Source organism: Neopsephotus bourkii, unplaced genomic scaffold, assembly GCF_033783945.1.
Source record: "Neopsephotus bourkii isolate Nb327-2 ecotype Australia unplaced genomic scaffold, CSIRO-AGI_Nbou_v1 NB_1736, whole genome shotgun sequence".
NCBI classification, from domain to species: Eukaryota; Metazoa; Chordata; class Aves; order Psittaciformes; family Psittacidae; genus Neopsephotus; species Neopsephotus bourkii.
Genome location: NW_026902210.1, coordinates 44,913 through 63,462, shown reverse-complemented (window position 1 = coordinate 63,462; position 18,550 = coordinate 44,913). Strand labels below are relative to the sequence as shown.

The 18,550-nt window shown below is 45.3% G+C and overlaps 1 protein-coding gene across 1 annotated transcript in view; it reads right to left on the bottom strand.

Annotated features, from left to right (window-relative positions):
* Window positions 1-18,550, bottom strand: part of LOC133224884 (nuclear factor of activated T-cells, cytoplasmic 3-like) — a 78,757-nt gene that overhangs the window by 17,985 nt on the left and 42,222 nt on the right. Inside the window, exon 3 of the mRNA XM_061376773.1 lies at window positions 11,499-11,661. Within this exon, the coding sequence (XP_061232757.1) occupies window positions 11,499-11,661 (163 nt within the window). The remainder of the gene's footprint in view (window positions 1-11,498; window positions 11,662-18,550) is intronic.

The window sequence follows — 18,550 nt, the reverse complement described above, 5'->3', positions numbered from 1 at the left end:
TTTTCAAGAAGGGGAAAATGGATGACCCAGGTAACTACAGACCAGTCAGTCTCACCTCTGTGCCTGGCAAAATCTTGGAGCAGGTTCTCCTGGAAGGCATGCTAAGGCACATGAAAAACAACAAGGTGGTTGGTGACAGCCAGCATGGCTTCACTAAGGGGAAATCCTGCCTGATCAATTTGGTGGCCTTCTATGATGGGGCTATGGAACTGATGGACGGGGGTAGAGCAGCTGAAGTCATCTACCTGGACTTGTGTAAAGCGTTCGACATTGTCCCACACGACATCCTTGTATCTAAATTGGAGAAACATCAGTTTGATAGGTAGACCACTCGATGGATAAAGAACTGGCTAGATGGCCGCACACAAAGAGTTGTGGTCAATGGCCCAATGTCCAGCTGGAAACCAGTAACGAGCGGTATCCCTCAGGGATCGGTGTTGGGACTGGTCTTGTTTAACATCTTCGTCGCTGACATGGACAGTGGGATGAGTGCGCCCTGAGCAAGTTTGCCGATGACACCAAGCTGTGTGGTTCGGTTGATAAGTTGGAGGGAAGGAATGCCATCCAGAGGCATCTCAACACGCTTGTGAGGTGGGCTGATGCCAACCTCATGAAGTTTAACCATGGTAAGTGCAAGGTCCTACACCTGGGTTGGAGCAATCCCACGCACAGCTACAGGTTGGGCAAAGAAGAGATTCAGAGCATCCCTGCGGAGAAGGACTCAGGGGTGCTGGTCGATGAGAAAATGAACATGAGCTGGCAGTGTGCGCTCACAGCCCAGAAAGCCAACCGGATTCTGGGCTGCATCAAAAGGAGCGTGACCAGCAGGTCCAAGGAGGTGATCCTGCCCCTCTACTCTGCTCTCGTGAGACCCCACTTGGAGTACTGTGTGGAGTTCTGGTATTCTCAACATAAAAAGGACATGGAACTGTTGGAACAAGTCCAGAGGTGGGCCACAAGGATGATCAGGGGACTGGAGCACCTCCCGTATGAAGACAGGCTGAGAAAATTGGGTCTGTTCAGCCTGGAGAAGAGAAGGCTGAGTGGAGACCTCATAGCAGCCTTCCAGTATCTGAAGGGAGCCTATAGGGATGCCGGAGAGGGACTCTTCATTAGGGACTGTAGTGATAGGACAAGGGGTAACGGGTTAAAACTTAAACAGAAGAAGTTTAGATTGGATATATGGAGGAAATTCTTTCCTGTTAGGGTGGTGAGGCACTGGAATGGGTTGCCCAGGGAGGTTGTGAATGCTTCATCCCTGGCAGTGTTCAAGACCAGGTTGGACGAAGCCTTGGTGGTTTAGTGTGAGATGTCCCTGCCCATGGCAGGGGGGTTGGTACCAGATGATCTTAAGGTCTTTTCCAACCCTTACTATTCTATGAATCTATGTTAATATTAGAAAATTTAATTCATAACTAGATCATGTATGGTTTACCTTTTGACAAATTAAACGTATTAAAAACCAAAACTGGGTAAATGTTAATTCATGCATCTTTCCTTTTCTTAAATATAAGAGTAACTACCAGTGCACTTGGTTGTCATAAAACCATCTTTTGCTTGAGCTAAAAGTGGTAATTCTAGGCACAAAACACATTGAAACGTCAGGAAAAAAGTTAACAAACTCTAAAGTAAAATGCTAGTTTTATGAAACTACATTGGTAACAATTATCCACATGATTTAAAGAAACAAATTTAAACAACCATAACATGCAGTTTTAAATCTGAAACCTATACAATGTCTTACACATCCATGAAGTCCACTTCCCCTTCCTGCATGCAGCTGGCAGACTGATGCACATGCAAGTTATGCAATTTCTAAAAAGCAGTGGAACAAATTTACATTTCATCCACTTGGACATCAACTGATGTTTAAAGGGAGGAAGGGCCAGACAGTCATTCTTTAAATATGGTTTTGTCATGTCAATATTTTTGCCTTTAGGGAAGAGTTATTTGGTCACACAACAATATTATCCAAGCTCTTTACATAACTAACACTTAAAGCCCCCAAAAAACCCTATTTAACCTACTTAGAAGAGTAATTTGACAACGGCAGTCAGCAGCACAAAAAAGCAAAGCACACCTGCACACAGGAATCAGAAGCACCGCTGTGTATTCCTTCTACCTTGATGCTCTACTATTGGGAGGAAGATGTATGTACACCAAATGAATGCCTGTTTTCTATATTCAAGTCTCATCAATTTTATTAGTACTTTCTCAATCGAAAACAGAAATTTGGTTTCCAACAAAGTCTGGAACTTTACATAGCAGTTCTTGAAGCTTTCAGAGGATGATTGGGGGCTGGAGCACCTCCCATAGGCAGACAAGCTGAGAACGTTGGGGCTGTTCAGCCTGGAGAAGAGAGGCTGCGTGGGAGACCTCATAGCAGTCATCCAGTATCTGAGGGTGGCCCACAAGGATGCAGGGGAGGGACTCCTCATTAGGGACTGTAGTGATAGAACAAGGGGTAATGGGTTCAAACTTAAACAGAGGAAGGTTAGATTAAATATAAGGAAGAAGTTCTTTACTGTGAGGGTGGTGAGGCACTGGAACGGGTTGCCCAAGGAAGTTGTGAATACTCCATCCCTGGCAGTGTTCAAGGTCAAGTTGCACAGAGCCTTGGGTGACATGGCTTAGTGTGACATGTCCCTGCCCATAGTTAAAAATAATTCACCCTTATGTTGCCACTCTAAGTCCATCTGAGCCACTTCAATCTTAGCAGCTTGATCCACCTGTTGGTTATTCTGGTATTTCTCAGTGGCTCAACTCTTGGGTACATGAGCATCTACATGGGGTACCTTCACCACCAGGTTCTGCACCCGGGCAGTGATATCTTGCCACAGTGCAGCAGACCAGATGGGTTTACCTCTGAGTTGCCAGTTGCTCTGTTTCCATTGTTGCAACCACCCCCACAGGGTATTTGCCACCATCCATGAGTCAGTATAGAGATAAAGTACTGGCCATTTTTCTCGTTCAGCAATGTCCAAGGCCAGCTGGATGGCTTTCACCTCGGCAAATTGACTCAATTCACCGAGAGGTGTACTTCAGTAGTTTTTGCAACTTGTCGTAGGGGGCTCAATACAGCTGTCTTCCATCTCTGATGCTTTCCCACAGTCCAGCAGGACCCATCAGTAAACAAGGCATACTGCTTTTCACTTTCTGACAGTTTATTATATGGTGGGGCCTCTTCAGAACGCATCAACTCCTCCTCTGGTGACATTCCAAAGTCTTTGCCCTCTGGCCAGTCCATGATGACTTCTAGAATTCCTGGACGACTGGGATTTCCTGTTCAAGCTCATGTGATCAGTGCAGCCCACTTAGTCCATGTGGCATCGGTTGCATGATGGGTAGAGGAGGCCCTGCCTTTGAACATCCAGCCCAGCATGGGCAACTGGGGTGCCAGGAGGAGCTTTGCTTCAGTGTCAAACACTTCTGAACCAGTTCAAACCCCTTTATAGGCTGCCAGTATCTCTTTTTCAGTGGGAGCATAGCGGTATCCCTGACTCCAAAAGCCAAGGGGTTGACCTCGACTCTCCATATGGAGCTTTCTGCCAGAGCCTCCAGTAGGACCATTCTCCCTGGCTGAAGTGGAAAGCACATTTTTCACATCTTGCTCTGTCAAGACTGGTCCAAGTTCTACTGCATGAACTCTCTCTCATTTAATTTGTTTAAAGTTTGTTGTTGCCCAGGGCCCCATCTGAAGTCATTCTTCTTCTGGGTCATGTAACAGAGAGGGCTTATGATGAGGCTGTAATTTGTGATGTACAATCTCCAGATGGGTTTACCTCTACGTTGACAGTTGCTCTGCTTCCATTGTTGCAACCACACCCACAGGACATTTGCCACCATCCACGAGTCAGTATACAGATAAAGCAAAACAAATTCCTTTAATGCAAATATTAGAGTAAGACAAGCACCAAAGAGAAAAAAAGTTAAAAAATTGAATGCAGTTCACAAAAGCTCAGCAGACACTTGTCAGCTAGAATCTCTCAAGTTTCTGCCCTCATTAATGATGTGTTAAATTTCAGTTCCAGGACCTTGGGTTGTGAAAGTTGTCTCTACATCTCCATAACTAAAGCAACACAAGGCTCAACATGAAGAAATGTGTCTGGCCAACTTCCAGATTCCAGACTAGTCCAGGCATCCACAATTTTCTCTAGACTGCAATACAGACTTCCCTGATAAATACTTGACCTTGCCTCTACTGTGCTACAAAATCTAGCAGGTTTGACAACAGGAGAAAGTTGGAGCTGGTTAGGCCATGGTACTGTGATGAGAAGGAAAACATTCAGCAACTCCGTAGGGAATATGAAAGTTGGATGACAAGCTCTGATTAAAAATGGAAATGGAAGGATAAAAAAAGATATTCAAGAAAAGATGAGATACAGATAATCAGACTTTGTTTGGAGGGAGAGAAAGGAAAGATACGAAGTCTTAAGAGGAAAAAAGAAAGAATGAAAAATTTCAACGTAAGCTATTAGAGAAGAAGCAGAGTTCGATAAATAGCCCAAAGAATATGATTAGGAGTCAGACTGAGAGAAGAAATTCATTAGATGAAAAGCTTAGAGGGATGAAATTCCTAAGGCAAGAAAAGTGGAGCAGATAGTCCAAGACATTTAAATCCCACTGGTAATCTTTACTTATATAGATATAGAATCACAGAAAGGCTAGGGTTGGAAAGGACCCTAAGATCGGTCCAACCTGGACTTGAACACCGCCAGGGATGGAGCATTTACAACTTCCCTGGGAAACCCATTCCAGTGCTTCACCACACTTAAGTAAAGAACTCCCTCCATATACCCAATCTAAACTTCCCCTGTTTACTCTGAACCTGTTATCCCTTGTCCTATCACTACAGTCCCTAATGAGGAGTACCTCCCCAGCATCCTTGTAGGCCCCGTTCAGATATTGGAAGGTTGCTATGAGGTCCCCACTCAGCCTTCTCATGTCAAGGATGAACAGCCCCAACTTTCTCATCCTGTCTTCATATGGGAGGTGCTCCAGTCCCCTGATCATCCTTGTGGCCCACTTCTGGACTTGTTCCAACAGTTCCTTGTCCTTTTTATGTTGAGGACACCAGAACTGTACACAATACTAAAAGTGAGATGTCACAAGAAAAGAGTAGAGGGGCAGGATCACCTCCTTCAACCTGCTGGTCACACTCCTTTTGATGCAGCCATGATATGGATGGCTTTCTGGGCTGCGAGTACACACTGAACCTTGCTCATGTACAGTTTCTCATGAACCGAGACCCTCAAGTCCTTCTCCACAGGGCTGCTCTGAATCTCTTCTTTGCCCAACCTGTAGCTCTGCCTGGGGTTACTCCGACCCAAGTGTAGGACCTTGTACTTGGCATGGTTAAACTTCATAAGACTGGCATCTGCCACCTCACAAGTGTGTCAAGGTCCTTCTGAATGGCATTCCTTCCCTCCAGCGTATCAATCCAACCACACAGCTTGGTGTCATCGGCAAGCTTCCTGAGGGCGCACTCAATCCAACTGTCGATGTCACTGACAAAGATGTTGAACAAGACCGCTCCCAACACCAATCCCTGAGGGACACCATTCATTACTGGTCTCCAGATGGACACTGAGCCATTGACCACAACTCTTTCTGTGTGGCCATCCAGCCAATTCTTTATCCATAGAGTGGTCCACCTATCAAATTGATGTCTCTCCAGTTTAGAGACAAAGATGTCGTGTGGGACAGTGTCGAATGCTTTGCACAAGTCCAGGTACATGACATCAGCTGCTCTACCCCGGTCCATCAGTTACCATGGTTAAACTTCATGAGGTTGGCATCAGCCCACCTCACAAGCGTGTTGAGATGCCTCTGGATGGCATTCCTTCCCTCCAACATATCAACCGAACCACACAGCTTGGTGTCATCGGCAAACTTGCTCAGGGCGCACTCATCCCACTGTCCATGTCAGCGACGAAGATGTTAAACAAGACCAGTCCCAACACCGATCCCTGAGGGATACCGCTCGTTACTGGTTTCCAGCTGGACATTGGGCCATTGACCACAACTCTTTGTGTGCGGCCATCTAGCCAGTTCTTTATCCATCGAGTGGTCTACCTATCAAACTGATGTTTCTCCAATTTAGATACAAGGATGTCGTGTGGGACAATGTCGAACGCTTTACACAAGTCCAGGTAGATGACTTCAGCTGCTCTACCCCCGTCCATCAGTTCCATAGCCCCATCATAGAAGGCCACCAAATTGATCAGGCAGGATTTCCCCTTAGTGAAGCCATGCTGGCTGTCACCAACCACCTTGTTGTTTTTCATGTGCCTTAGCATGCCTTCCAGGAGAACCTGCTCCAAGATTTTGCCAGGCACAGAGGTGAGACTGACTGGTCTGTAGTTACCTGGGTCATCCATTTTCCCCTTCTTGAAATAGGGGGTTATATTACCCTTCTTCCAGTCATCGGGAACTTCTCCTGACTGCCATGATTTTTCAAATATGATGGCCAGTGCCTTAGCAACTTCATTTGGGAGCTCCTTCAGGACCTGCGGGTGGATTTCATCAGGACACATGGACTTGTGTACGTTCAGGTTCTTCAGATGGTCTCGAACCACATCCTCTCCTACAGTGGGCCCAAGGTCTTAATTCTCACAGTCCCTGCGTCTGCCTTCCAAGTGATGTCAGAGCATTTGCCAGTGAAGATTGAGGCAAAGATGTCATAGAGAAACTCAGCCTTCTCGAAATCCAGGGTAGCCAGTTCTCCCGATAGCTTCCGGAGGGGGCCTACGTTGTCCATAGTCTGTCTTTTATTCACTACGTACCTATAGAAACCCTTACTGTTACTATTCACATCCCTAGCCATGTTTAATTCTAACTGGGTCTTCGCTTTCCTAACCTCGTCCCTAGCTTCACAAACAACATCCCTGTATTCTTCCTACGCCACCTGTCCTTGCTTCCACCTTTTATAAGCCTCTTTTTTCATTTGAATTTTCCTCAACAGCTCCTTATCCATCCAAGGAGGTCTCCTGGCCCTCCTGCTGCACTTCCTTTTAGTTGGGATGCAACACTCCTGAGCTTGTAGCAGGTCATCCTTGAATATCAACCAACAGTCTTGGGCCCCCTGCTCTCAAGGGCTACATCCCATGAAACATTACTAAGCAGGTACCTGAAGAGGCCAAAGTCTGCTCCCTTGAAATCCAGGGCAGTGATCTTGCTGCACGCTTTTCTCACTGTCCTGAGGACCTCAAAGTTGACCATCTCATGACTACTGCAACCAAGGCTGCCCCAGAGCGTTACATTTCCAACAAGCCCTTCCCTGTTGGTGAGCACGAGGTCAAGCATGGCACCTCTCCTTGTCAGCTCCTCTATTACTTGCAAGAGGAAGTTGTCTTCCACACAATCAAGGAACCTCCTGGATTGTTTCTGCAGTGCCATACCGTCACTCCAACAGATATCAGGGTGGTTGAAGTCCCCCATGAGGACAGGGGCCTGTGAACTGTTTTTATCTGTCTATAGAATGCTTCATTCACAGATTCCTCTTGAACAGGTGGTATGTAACAGACCCCCAGAGTAATGTCTCACATAGCTATTCTCCCTTTAACCCTGACCCACAGACTCTCTGTTGACTGATCACCTGTCCCCAGACAGAGTTCCATACTCTCCAGCCTATCCCTAACATAAATAGCAACTCCCCCTCCCCTTCTGCCAGGCCTGTCTTTTCTAAAGACAGTAACCTTCCATTCCAACACTCCAGTCATAAGAGCCACCCCACCATGTTTCTGTGATGTCTATTATATCATACCCATGTAGACGTGCACACATCTCTACTTCCTCTTGTTTGTTCCCCATGCTACAGGTGTTTGTACAGAGGCATCTGAGCCAAGCTCCAAATAAAGCCGGCTCATTGGCTGGAGCAGCTGGAATATCTCTACATTGCCCCAAGCATTTATTATAGGTGCTGGCAACTGAATGTGTATGTTGGGGTGGAATGATGCACCCCCTCCCCCAACAAATCTAGTTCAAAGCTTTCTTGACCAGTCTGGCAAGCATCCTATCAAAACCGCTCTTCCCCTTCGTTGTCAGACCAGCTCCACCAGCCTCCAGTAGAGCTGGACTCCTAGATTGAGTCCCATGCTGTAGATACCCAAACCGCTGACTATTGCACCACCCTTCTAACCATTTATTAACCTGGCCAGTCCTCCTAGCCTTTTTAAGGTCCCCCCCCTTTATCACAGAGAATTGATGAAAAGACTATATGAGTTCCAGAGACCCTAACCACCTCTCCCAGGGCTCTGTAGCCATTATATGTTCTGCAGGCTACTGCTATCTATCACTAGCACTCACATGAATCACTAGAAGTGGGTAATAGTCAGTGGGACTTATTACACCAGGCAGCCTCTCTGCAACATCCCTGATCCGTGCCACTGGTAGGGAACACACCTCCCTTGAGACTGGGTCAGGCCAACAGATGAATGCCTCTGTGCCTTTCAGAGTCCCCTACCACTATGACCAGCAGCTTTTTCCTGGCAGCACCAGTAGTGATCTTTACCAGTGCATCAGCCGCTTGTTCCTGGTGCAAGTGCGCTTCCTCATTAGCCCCCTACAGAACTGCAAAACGGTTCTGGGTGGGGACACCAGATTTAGGAGGAAGCCCCTTGCTTATAATTGTCCTCTTCCTCCTATTTTTTTTTTTTTTTGTTTGTTACTATTTCTCAGCTTCCTGGGTTAACAGCCTCCTTCTTTCCTCCATGAGCTACAGTGGACACTTGAGGCCCCTGCACAGTTTGGGCCTGGAGCAAGCAGTCCTGCTTCCTCTCAGCTTCCCTGATATCTTTCAGCCTATTGACAGCATCCCACAGCTCAGCCACCTGCTGCAGCAAGACTTCCACCAGGGAGCCCTGAGTGCAGCTCTGCCCGTTGTGCACCCTCGCCTCAAGAGACCAGTGCAGGCACTATCTACACTCTGAGCTCTGCGCTGCAGCCTCCCTTCTCATTGGCTCTGTCTGGGTGCCTACACTGGCCACCGCCAGGGCAGCCAAAGCAGAGCTCCCAGACTGGGTCCTGGTCATAAGGCGAGTGCTCATCATCCCGCTCTCCTGCCCACACAAACTGCCATGCAAACTGCCTCTACCTGCCCTTTTTGCCATGCAAACTGCCTCGAGCTCAGCTCCTGGTCACTTGCGCTCCCTGGGGCAGTTTTTTAAACAGTCACGGCTGATGCCGCTCCTCCTGGTGCCACCCCCTGTGAGTCAGCTGCTCGTGTCAGCTGAGCTGCCGGCTTCTGGGCAAGTCCTGTCGAGGACTTGAGGCTCCCTCGGTGGCTCTTGCTGCTCTGAACTGAGGCTCCTGGATGCTGATCTTCCCTCCGCTCAGGTGTTGAAGGCATCCTCTCTCAAGCTACTCACCTCATCTATTATATATATAACAGCTCTATAACATTAGAGGTGTTCCAAACCTGATGTAATTATAAAGCATGACAGAATTTACTTGCCAGAGAGAAGGAATAAACTATAAAAGGAAAAAGATAACATGTTTATACTACAGTATGAATGGGGACTGATTATGACAATCCTATGAGCACTTTGCATCTGATCTCATATAATGGTGAGTTATTTCCAACCACTGGAATAGGGTAAGTAGATCAAATACATTTTTAAAGTATAGACTGCTATAGTGAAATATTAAGGACTGAAACCATGTCTGACATTTTCCTGCAAGTGGAAATATTATGGATTATATCCCAGATTTGGGGGAAAAGACAAACCCTACTGTAACCTGTATATCATCAGATTATTTTTTTCCTTTCCTATTTGTCTTATAAATATTTTATAACTGTTTTCTGATTTGCCTTATAAATGAACAGTTAAATATTATCTGAACCTGGACTAGGATTAAGATAAAGACTATTAAACAAAATTGAGGTGAATAAGTACAGAGATCTTGCTTTCACCCAAGAATATGACAAACTGATAAATCAAGACAACTTAATAAGTCCTATAGTTCCTTGGCACAATCTTCTCCATGCCCAGTGAATGAGAGGGTGGATTCCCTTTTAAATTTCACAAGCCATCTGTCACCGTAGATATTAAAGGAGACATCAGTGGCTATCCCTAACTAGTCCAGAAGTCTTCCCAGAATAGAGTAAGATATTGTGTACACACCTGAACTCCAAAAGTCATAAACACATCACAGCTTGCGCACACAGTTATACCTGCATATGCCAAGCCCACACGTTTCCCTTCAAAGAGAATATGACAGCAAAGCTTTCTTATGAGAGCCAAGCCTGATTTACCAGGACCTTACATCTAACTCTGAGCTCATCAATAATTGGATGGTATTTGCAAAATATTTAAATCATACACTTTAGATGCCATTAGCATTTGAAATATTTAGCATTAGCTAAAGAACCCAGCCAAAGCAACCAGTAATGGCAGGTACCAGTTATCAAAACCATCAGTACATCACCACCCTCTTAGCCAGATGAGGACTGTTGCCTGCACTTCTGAATTTTCTTAAAACTCAAAAGAGGGTAGAGTGAAAGAACGTAGATTTACATTATGTATTAGAAAAAATAAAATTCTTCCCTGTGAGGGTGGGGAGGCACTGACACAGGCTGCCAAGAGAAGATGTGGCTGCCCCATCCCTGGCAGTGTTTAAGGCCAAGTTGGATGGGGCTTGGAGCAACCTGGTCTAGTGGAACATGGTGACATGGTCAAGTGTGAGGTGAGCTAGATGATCTTTAAGGTCCCTTCCAACCCATTCTATGATTCTGTGATTGAAACTGTCCTAAGAGACAATAAATCTTGCATGATTCTGGAACTGACATACAAACCAAAACAAAACCAAAACAAACACCACCCCCCACCCCCCCCCCCAAAAAAGCGCAAAAACAACAACTACTTGCCTTTATAGATAACTAGTCCAAATCTAATGATATTATGTGATACCTTGCTTTTTAAAGAGAATAGCTACCATTACACTGTGAGTAATAACCTTTGGTTCATGCTAAAGAGTCAAGTTTAATTTACTCCAAACATTTAAGTGAAAGTTAACAGAATGTATGGGTACCATTTCATAGAAATAACATAACAAAAACACAGACAAGAGGCATTTACAGTGATCAGAAGCTGTCTCAACAGCAAAAGATAGATGATTTCTGATTCAAATGATTCTATATCATACTTCAGTGTAGCTTCAACTAATCTATTATTGTGATTTTTCTTATCTGCCCTCATGTGTACCCCTTCTTCCTTAAAGTTCATGTTGAATACGTTAATACACTATCACACAGTGAATCCATTCACAAGCATAAAATTACATGCAGCATAAAACTGTGACTTTCACTGTAACTGTAGCAAACTAAGTTTTTGAACATGAAAAATAACTTTTGTATTGAACAAGTTACATTTAAGGGAGAAAATCTTACCCAGGAAGGACTGTAAGCTTCACACAAGGTAACAATTCACAGCATTATAAATACCAATAATTGCAGTTACAAAAAATAATCTTCTATTCAAGAAAACCAGACTTCCTACCTTCACTACAGGGTATCCTCCAGTAGACGCTTTTACTGCTCCTCTGCTTCCTTCTGTTTCATAGTGAGCTCTGTGATGAGTTTTAGGCTGGACTTCTATTTTCAGTTCACACTGCCCGTAATGACTTGGTAAAGGCCAATCAAGAGGTGGCAACGAAGATGCGCTGCAATCGAGATGAGCACACTATGATGAAATGAACTATGCTGTCTGGCCACAGTACAAAGTAACTTCACTGTAAAATACTGACAATGATATCACCTTCCTAACAAATGATGACCAAGTAAGAATAGCTATTAGCCTAAAACTCACTTGAAAATTCAAATATTTTGCTGATGCATTAAAATCTTCCAATTATTTCCTTTGGGGTTGTTAGAGTGGAATTTCTTCCTTCCAATACCCGATTAAAAGTATGGTACTGTATGACCCCCCCTGCCCCACATTGCCAGTGCTATTCTATAGTGGCTTTATGTTAATTTTTTAATCCCCATATATATCAGCAAGCAAGTTCAAATGTTATTTAGAGAGAAGAGGCTAAAGTCAATTTACAAGTTATAGAGTTTTAACTCTCTTCATTATGATCTTCCAGCTTGTTGGTTTTGGTTTGTCTAAGACTGGTAAGCACTGCACTTTGTTAACAATCATTAAAATGAGCCCTATATGATGACTAAAAATTTTAAAGCTAGTAGTCCCTTCTAACCATAAAGACATACTGCAAAAAACAAAGACATCTACAGCACATGCTTAGCTTATCCACAGATTCTATATACCTTTATACACAGTAGCAAAATCTCCTCAGAAAAGAAGAAAAACACACAGTAATGGAAGAATCTCAAAGGGAAATAAGCCACATGGTATCACCTGTGTTTTCATACCTATCCTTTTGCCTGCACACATTTATAGACTTATGATTCTAATAAGGTGAATGGTCATATTCAAATCAGTAACTACTTGGTAGAGCAAATTATTTTATGAACATTTAGAAGTTAATGTTTAGAGCATTGTGTACCGAACAAGAACATTTACAGTAACAATAAGCTTCCATAAAATTAGTTTTCTACTACCATACTCTGACCAACAAGGAAAGCAAATGAGGTTTTGAAGAAATGGACAAATATTGGCTTGTATCATCATTTGAGAAAGCTCAAATTCATTTCTTTCTGCTTTAAAGGATGTCAGGAAAACAGCCACCACCAATATCTGCAAATTTCCACAAACACGAATAGCCACAGGTCCAAGAAAGATAAAATATACCTTCTTGAGAACTTAGCTAAGACCTATAAGACATATCCACAGTTGAGAAAGAAGATAACATTTGGACTGAACAAAAAAAAGAAAGCTCTGCCTTCAGTATCTGGATGGACTCGGGCTCAGCCTTCAGCACCACACATAGAATCACAGAATAGTTAGGGTTGGAAAGGACCTTAAGATTATCTAGTTCCAATCCCCCTGCCATGGGCAGGGACAGCTCACACTGAACCATGACATTCAAGGCTCAGTCCAACCCAGCCTTGAACACTGCCAGGAATGAAGCATTCACAACTTCCTTGGACAACCCATTCCAGTGCCTCACCACCCTCACAGCAAAGAACTTCTTCCTCACTCCAGACGAGAGTGTGTCTAAATGTATTTGTGATAAGCATTTATTGTTTCAGAGTAATAGCAGCTCGTCACAATGCTGATTCATTGGCTCTCAAAGTTGTTGCTCTTGATCATGGAGTTTCAGCATGTCGTACCTTACTTGCAGCCGGTATTTGCTGTTTTAATGTTTATCAGCTGGGGGCCTTGGACTAAGGTACTTGTTTCATTGTACTTTATGGTAATGACTTGGAATACAATAGACTCACCGATCATGAAACTGAGCTGGCTTGCGTTCTCAGTGTGGTCACCACCTCTATACCTTGGGAGGTATATATTAGAAGTGTTTGAAAGACTGAGGGAGCTGGGTCTCTATAGTTTGGAGAAGAGGAGATTAAGGGGTGACCTTATTAGTGTATATAAATATATAAAGGAGGAGTGTCACGAGGATGGAGCCAGGCTCTTCTCAGTGGCAAACAATGAAAGGACAAGGGGTAATGGGTACAAATTGGAGCACAAGAGGTTCCATTTAAACCTGAGAAGAAACTTCTTCTCAGTGAGGGTGACAGAACACTGGAACAGGCTGCCCAGGGAGGTTGTGGAATCTCCTTCTTTGGAGACATTCAAAACCCGCCTGGACACGTTCCTGTGTAACCTTATCTAGGTGTTCCTGCTCTGGCAGGGGGATTGGACTAGATGATCTTTTGAGGTCCCTTCCAATCTCTAACATACTGTGATACTGTGATACTGTGATACTGTGACAATTTCCCTTCCTCGGGTGGGCAACCTGTGAAGGAGACATTCCTTTACCTTCCCAGCCCCCCCACCAGACCGTTTACAGCATCATTTGAGAGTTCTGAAGGCTCTGAATGGCCCTTGGGTACCCTTGAGACCTGCCTGCTGATTGTGATGGGGATCACCATGTTAGCACACATACAGAGTGCGGATTACCTGTCATCCAGGGGAGTACATCATCACCTGGTTACTCCGATGCTAGGACAATGGGGATGAAGGTCACAAACTAGAAGGTAGGGAAGCTAAGCAGCTGGGATCACATACTAGGGAAGGGGGAATTGACAATGCAATTGCAAAAGAGAAACGGCCCCTCAGCCTTCAGAGGCGGCTCTTGGCAGCTGCAAAAGAAAGGTTTCCATAAAAGGACTATCTTATGAATCGTATGGCGAACTGGACCACGACAGAGAAATAGATCCAATCTCTGAGGGAATCAGCCATTGTAGAATCATAGAAGCATAGAATAGATAGGGATGGAAAGGACATTCAACACCACCACAGATGGAGCATTCATAGAATGACAGAATCATAGAATTATAGAATGGTTAGGGTTGGAAAGGGCATGAAGATCATTTAGTTCCACCCCCCCTGCCATGGGCAGGGACACCTCACACTAAGCCATGTCACCCAAGGCTCCATCAAACCTGGCCTTGAACATTGCCACAGATGGAGCATTCACAACTTCCTTGGGCAACACGTTCTAGTGTCTCACCACCCTTACAGTAAAGAATTTCTTCCTTATATTGAACTTAAACTTCCCCTGCTTAACTGTGAACCCATTACCCCTTGTCCCATCACTACAGTCCCTAATGAAGAGGCCCTCCCCAGCATCCTTGTAGGCCCCCTTCAGATACTGGAAGGCTGCTATGAGGTCTCCACACAGCCTTCTCTTCTCGAGGCTGAACAGCCCCAACTTTCTCAGCCTATCCTCATATGGCTGGTGCTCCAGTCCCCTGATCATTCTCATGGCCCTCCCCTGGACTTGTTCCAAGAGTTCCCTGTACTTTTTATGTTGAGGATACCAGAACTGTACACAATACTCCAAGTGAGTTCTTTCTAGGCTGCGAGCGCACACTGCTGGCTCATGTTCAGTTTCTCATTGACCATCACCCCCAAGTCCTTCTCCACAGGGCTGCTCTGAATCTCTTCTTTGCCCAACCTGTAGCTGTGCCTGGGATTGCTCTGACCCAGGTGTAGGACCTTGCACTTGGCATGGTTAAACTTCATAAGGGTGGCATCTGCTCACCTCACAAGCATGTCAAGGTCCCTCTAGATGGCAGCCCTTCCCTTCAGCATATCAACCGAACCTTATACCTTAGTTATTGGATTGCTTTTATCTCAACCCGTGGGAGTTACATTCTTTGGATTCTCTTCCCCATCCCACCAGGAGTGGGGGGAGGAAGGGGGGAAGTGAGTGAGGACTGTGTGGTTCTGGGTTGCCGGGTGGACTTAAAGAATGACAGTATTTTGTGGCACTCAACATGGGGCACGAAGTGTTCAGATAATGACAGAATTGACCAGAGTGTGTCTAATCATATTTTATGATAAGCATTTACTGGTTTGGATGAATAGTCACTTGTCACAATGTCATTGGCTCTCAAAGTTGTTGCTCTTGATCATGGAATTTCAGCATGTGGTACCTTACAGCCAGTATTTGCTGGTTTAATGTTTATCAGCTGGGGGCCTTGGGCTAAGGTACTTGTTTCATTGTACTTTATGGTAATGACTTGGAATACAATAGACTCATTGATCATGAAACTGATCTGGCTTGCATTCCCAATGTGTTCACCATCTCTATACTTTAGGAGGTATATAATGGAAGTGTTTAGCAATGATGCATCTTTTTTCCCCTCCTCTGATGGACAACCTATGAAGGAGACATTCCTTTACCTTCCCAGCCCCCACACCAGACCATTTACAGCATCATTTGAGAGTTCTGAAGGCTCTGAATGGCCCTTGCGTACCATTGAGACCTGCCTTCTCACTGTGATGGGGATCAGCATATTTGCACACATACAGAGTGTGTTTTACCCACAACTACTTTGTCTTATCTCGAAAGTTAAGCAGAGTCAGGTTTAGGTCTTGTCTAGGGATAGATGACAATACAGGAGGACCAAGAGATCTTCCCTGAGGCTTGACAGTCATAAGTGGCATGGTGTGTGGGATAATATGGGTAAGTAGCTAGGCCTGGGGGCCCCTCCAGTGCTTTGGAACTTCACCACCAAACAAGTACAAAATCCAAGTCAGATACGGCAATGCACTCTCTGAGCCCTTACCAATATCCAATGATGTGAAACAAGGCTGCTTTCTTGCACCAACTTTATTCACGGTCTTCTTCAGTATGATGCTCAAAAGGGCTACAGTACACCTTGACTAACAAAACAGAATTTATATTCTATATTATACTGATGAAAACCTATTCAATCTAAGGAGAGTGAAGGCCCACACTAAGACCTTGTCGTGGTTTAAACCCAACCAGACAGCTTGTTACCCACTCCCCCCCCTTTCTTGCCCTCCCCTTACTCCTGGAGGGACGGAGAGGAGAATCAGAAAGAATGCAACTCCCACGGGTTGAGATAAGAACAGTTTAGTAACTAAGGTATAACACAAATCACTACTGCTACCACCAATAATAGTAATGATAAAGGAAATAACAAGGGAAGAGAATACAACACCCCATCACCAGCCAACCGATAACTCGCCCCCCTCAGCCCAACCAAGCACCAAACGATAGCTCCTCCAACCCTGCAGTCCACTCTAGCCCCTCCGGGGAACTCCCAGTTACATCCTGGGCATGACGTGCTGTGGTATGGAATACCTCTTTGGTCAGTTTGGGTCAGGTGTCCTGTCTCTGCTTCCTCCCGGCTTCCCTCCTCCCTGGCAGAGCATGAGGCTCACAAAGTCCTTGGCCAAACCAAAACATCATTTTTATCAGCTCTGTTCCCAGCTGAAAGTCAAAACACAGCACTGCACCAGCTACCAAGAAAGAGAAAAATGACTGCTGCTGCTAAACCCAGGACATTATCCACCCCTTATTCCATACCATTCACGTCATGCTCAAATCCTACATTTTCAATCAAATCAGCATTGTGACAAGTAACTATTAATCCAGTCAGATCTGTCGTTATCTCAACCCCTTCGAGCCCCACGTTGGGCGCCAAAAAAAAAAAAAGAACTGTCGTGGTTTAAACGAAGCCAGACAACTTGTGCACTCACTCCCAGTGAGTGGTGCCAGGCTGGAAGCAATCGAGGCCCACGTTAGTCCTCCCCCTTCCCCAGGGGCTGCCCCCCCCCCCTTCCCCGCTCCCAGAGGGATGGGGAGAAGAATCGAAAGAATGCAACTCCCAGGGGCTGAGATAAGAACAGTCTAGCAACTAATGTACAATATAAATCACCACTGCTACCACCACCAACAACAATACGAGAAAATAGCAAGGGAAAGGAGTACAATACCACGTGCCGAACGAGTCGAACCCGGCAGACCCCCTGTCCTTCCGGGTAACTCCCAGTTCCCCCCTGGGCATCACCAGCCAACCGATAACTCGCCCCCCCCAGCCCGACCAAGCACCAACCGATACCTCCTCCAACCCTGCAGTCCACTCTAGCCCCTCCGGGGAACTCCCAGTTACATCCTGGGCATGACATGCTGTGGTATGGAATACCTCTTTGGTCAGTTTGGGTCAGGTGTCCTGTCTCTGCTTCCTCCCGGCTCCCCTCCTCCCTGGCAGAGCATGAGGCTCACAAAGTCCTTGGCCAAACCAAAACATAATTTTTATCAACTTTGTTCCCAGCCCGAAAGTCAAAACACAGCACTGCACCAGCTACCAAGAAGGAGAAAAAATGCCTGCTACTGCTAAACCCAGGACAGACCTTAAATCATCTTGTCCATGAACTGCTTTTTGCTGACCATGCCGCCCTTGTTGCCCACACAGAAGCAGCTCTGCAGTGTTTAACATCTTTGCAGAGGCAGATGAGCTTTTTGGGCAGGAAGTCAGCTTGAAGAAGATAGTATTGCTCTAACAAGCTGCACCACAAGATTATCACCATCCCCACATTACCATTGGTGAGTCAGAGCTTAAGTCTGTTCAGCAGTTCAGCTATTTGGGAAGCATTATTTCCTCAGATGTCACGATCTACAAAGAGATAACAGAATAGCAAAGGCATATAAGAGCCTTCAGAAAACTCCGTAAAAGAGTCTGGTGCAACAAACACCTGAAGAGAAGTACAAAAATTAATGTCTATAGAGCCATTGTGCTGTCTACTCTTTTATATGGGTCTGAATCATGGGTTATCTACCGCCATCACCTGCGACTCCTCGAATGCTTTCATTAGCGCTGCCTCCGTTCAATTCTAAACATTCATTGGACTGACTGTGTCAAATGTCACTGTCCTTGAGCAGGCAGGGGTCACCAGTATTGAGGCCATATTGCTAAAATTGCAGCTGTGCTGGACAGGGCACATCTCTAGGATGAAGGATCATCACCTCCCCAAGATTGTGTTTTACGGTGAACTTGCCACTGGTTGCCACAAGAGAAGTGCCCCAAAGAAGAGATATAAGGACTCCCTGAAACAATACCTTAGCCTTGGCCATATTAACTACCATCAGTGCTCCACCTTGGCCTCCAATTGGGTGACTTGGAGACACACCATGCATAATACCGATCGCTTTTTCTTAGGAGCCAGTG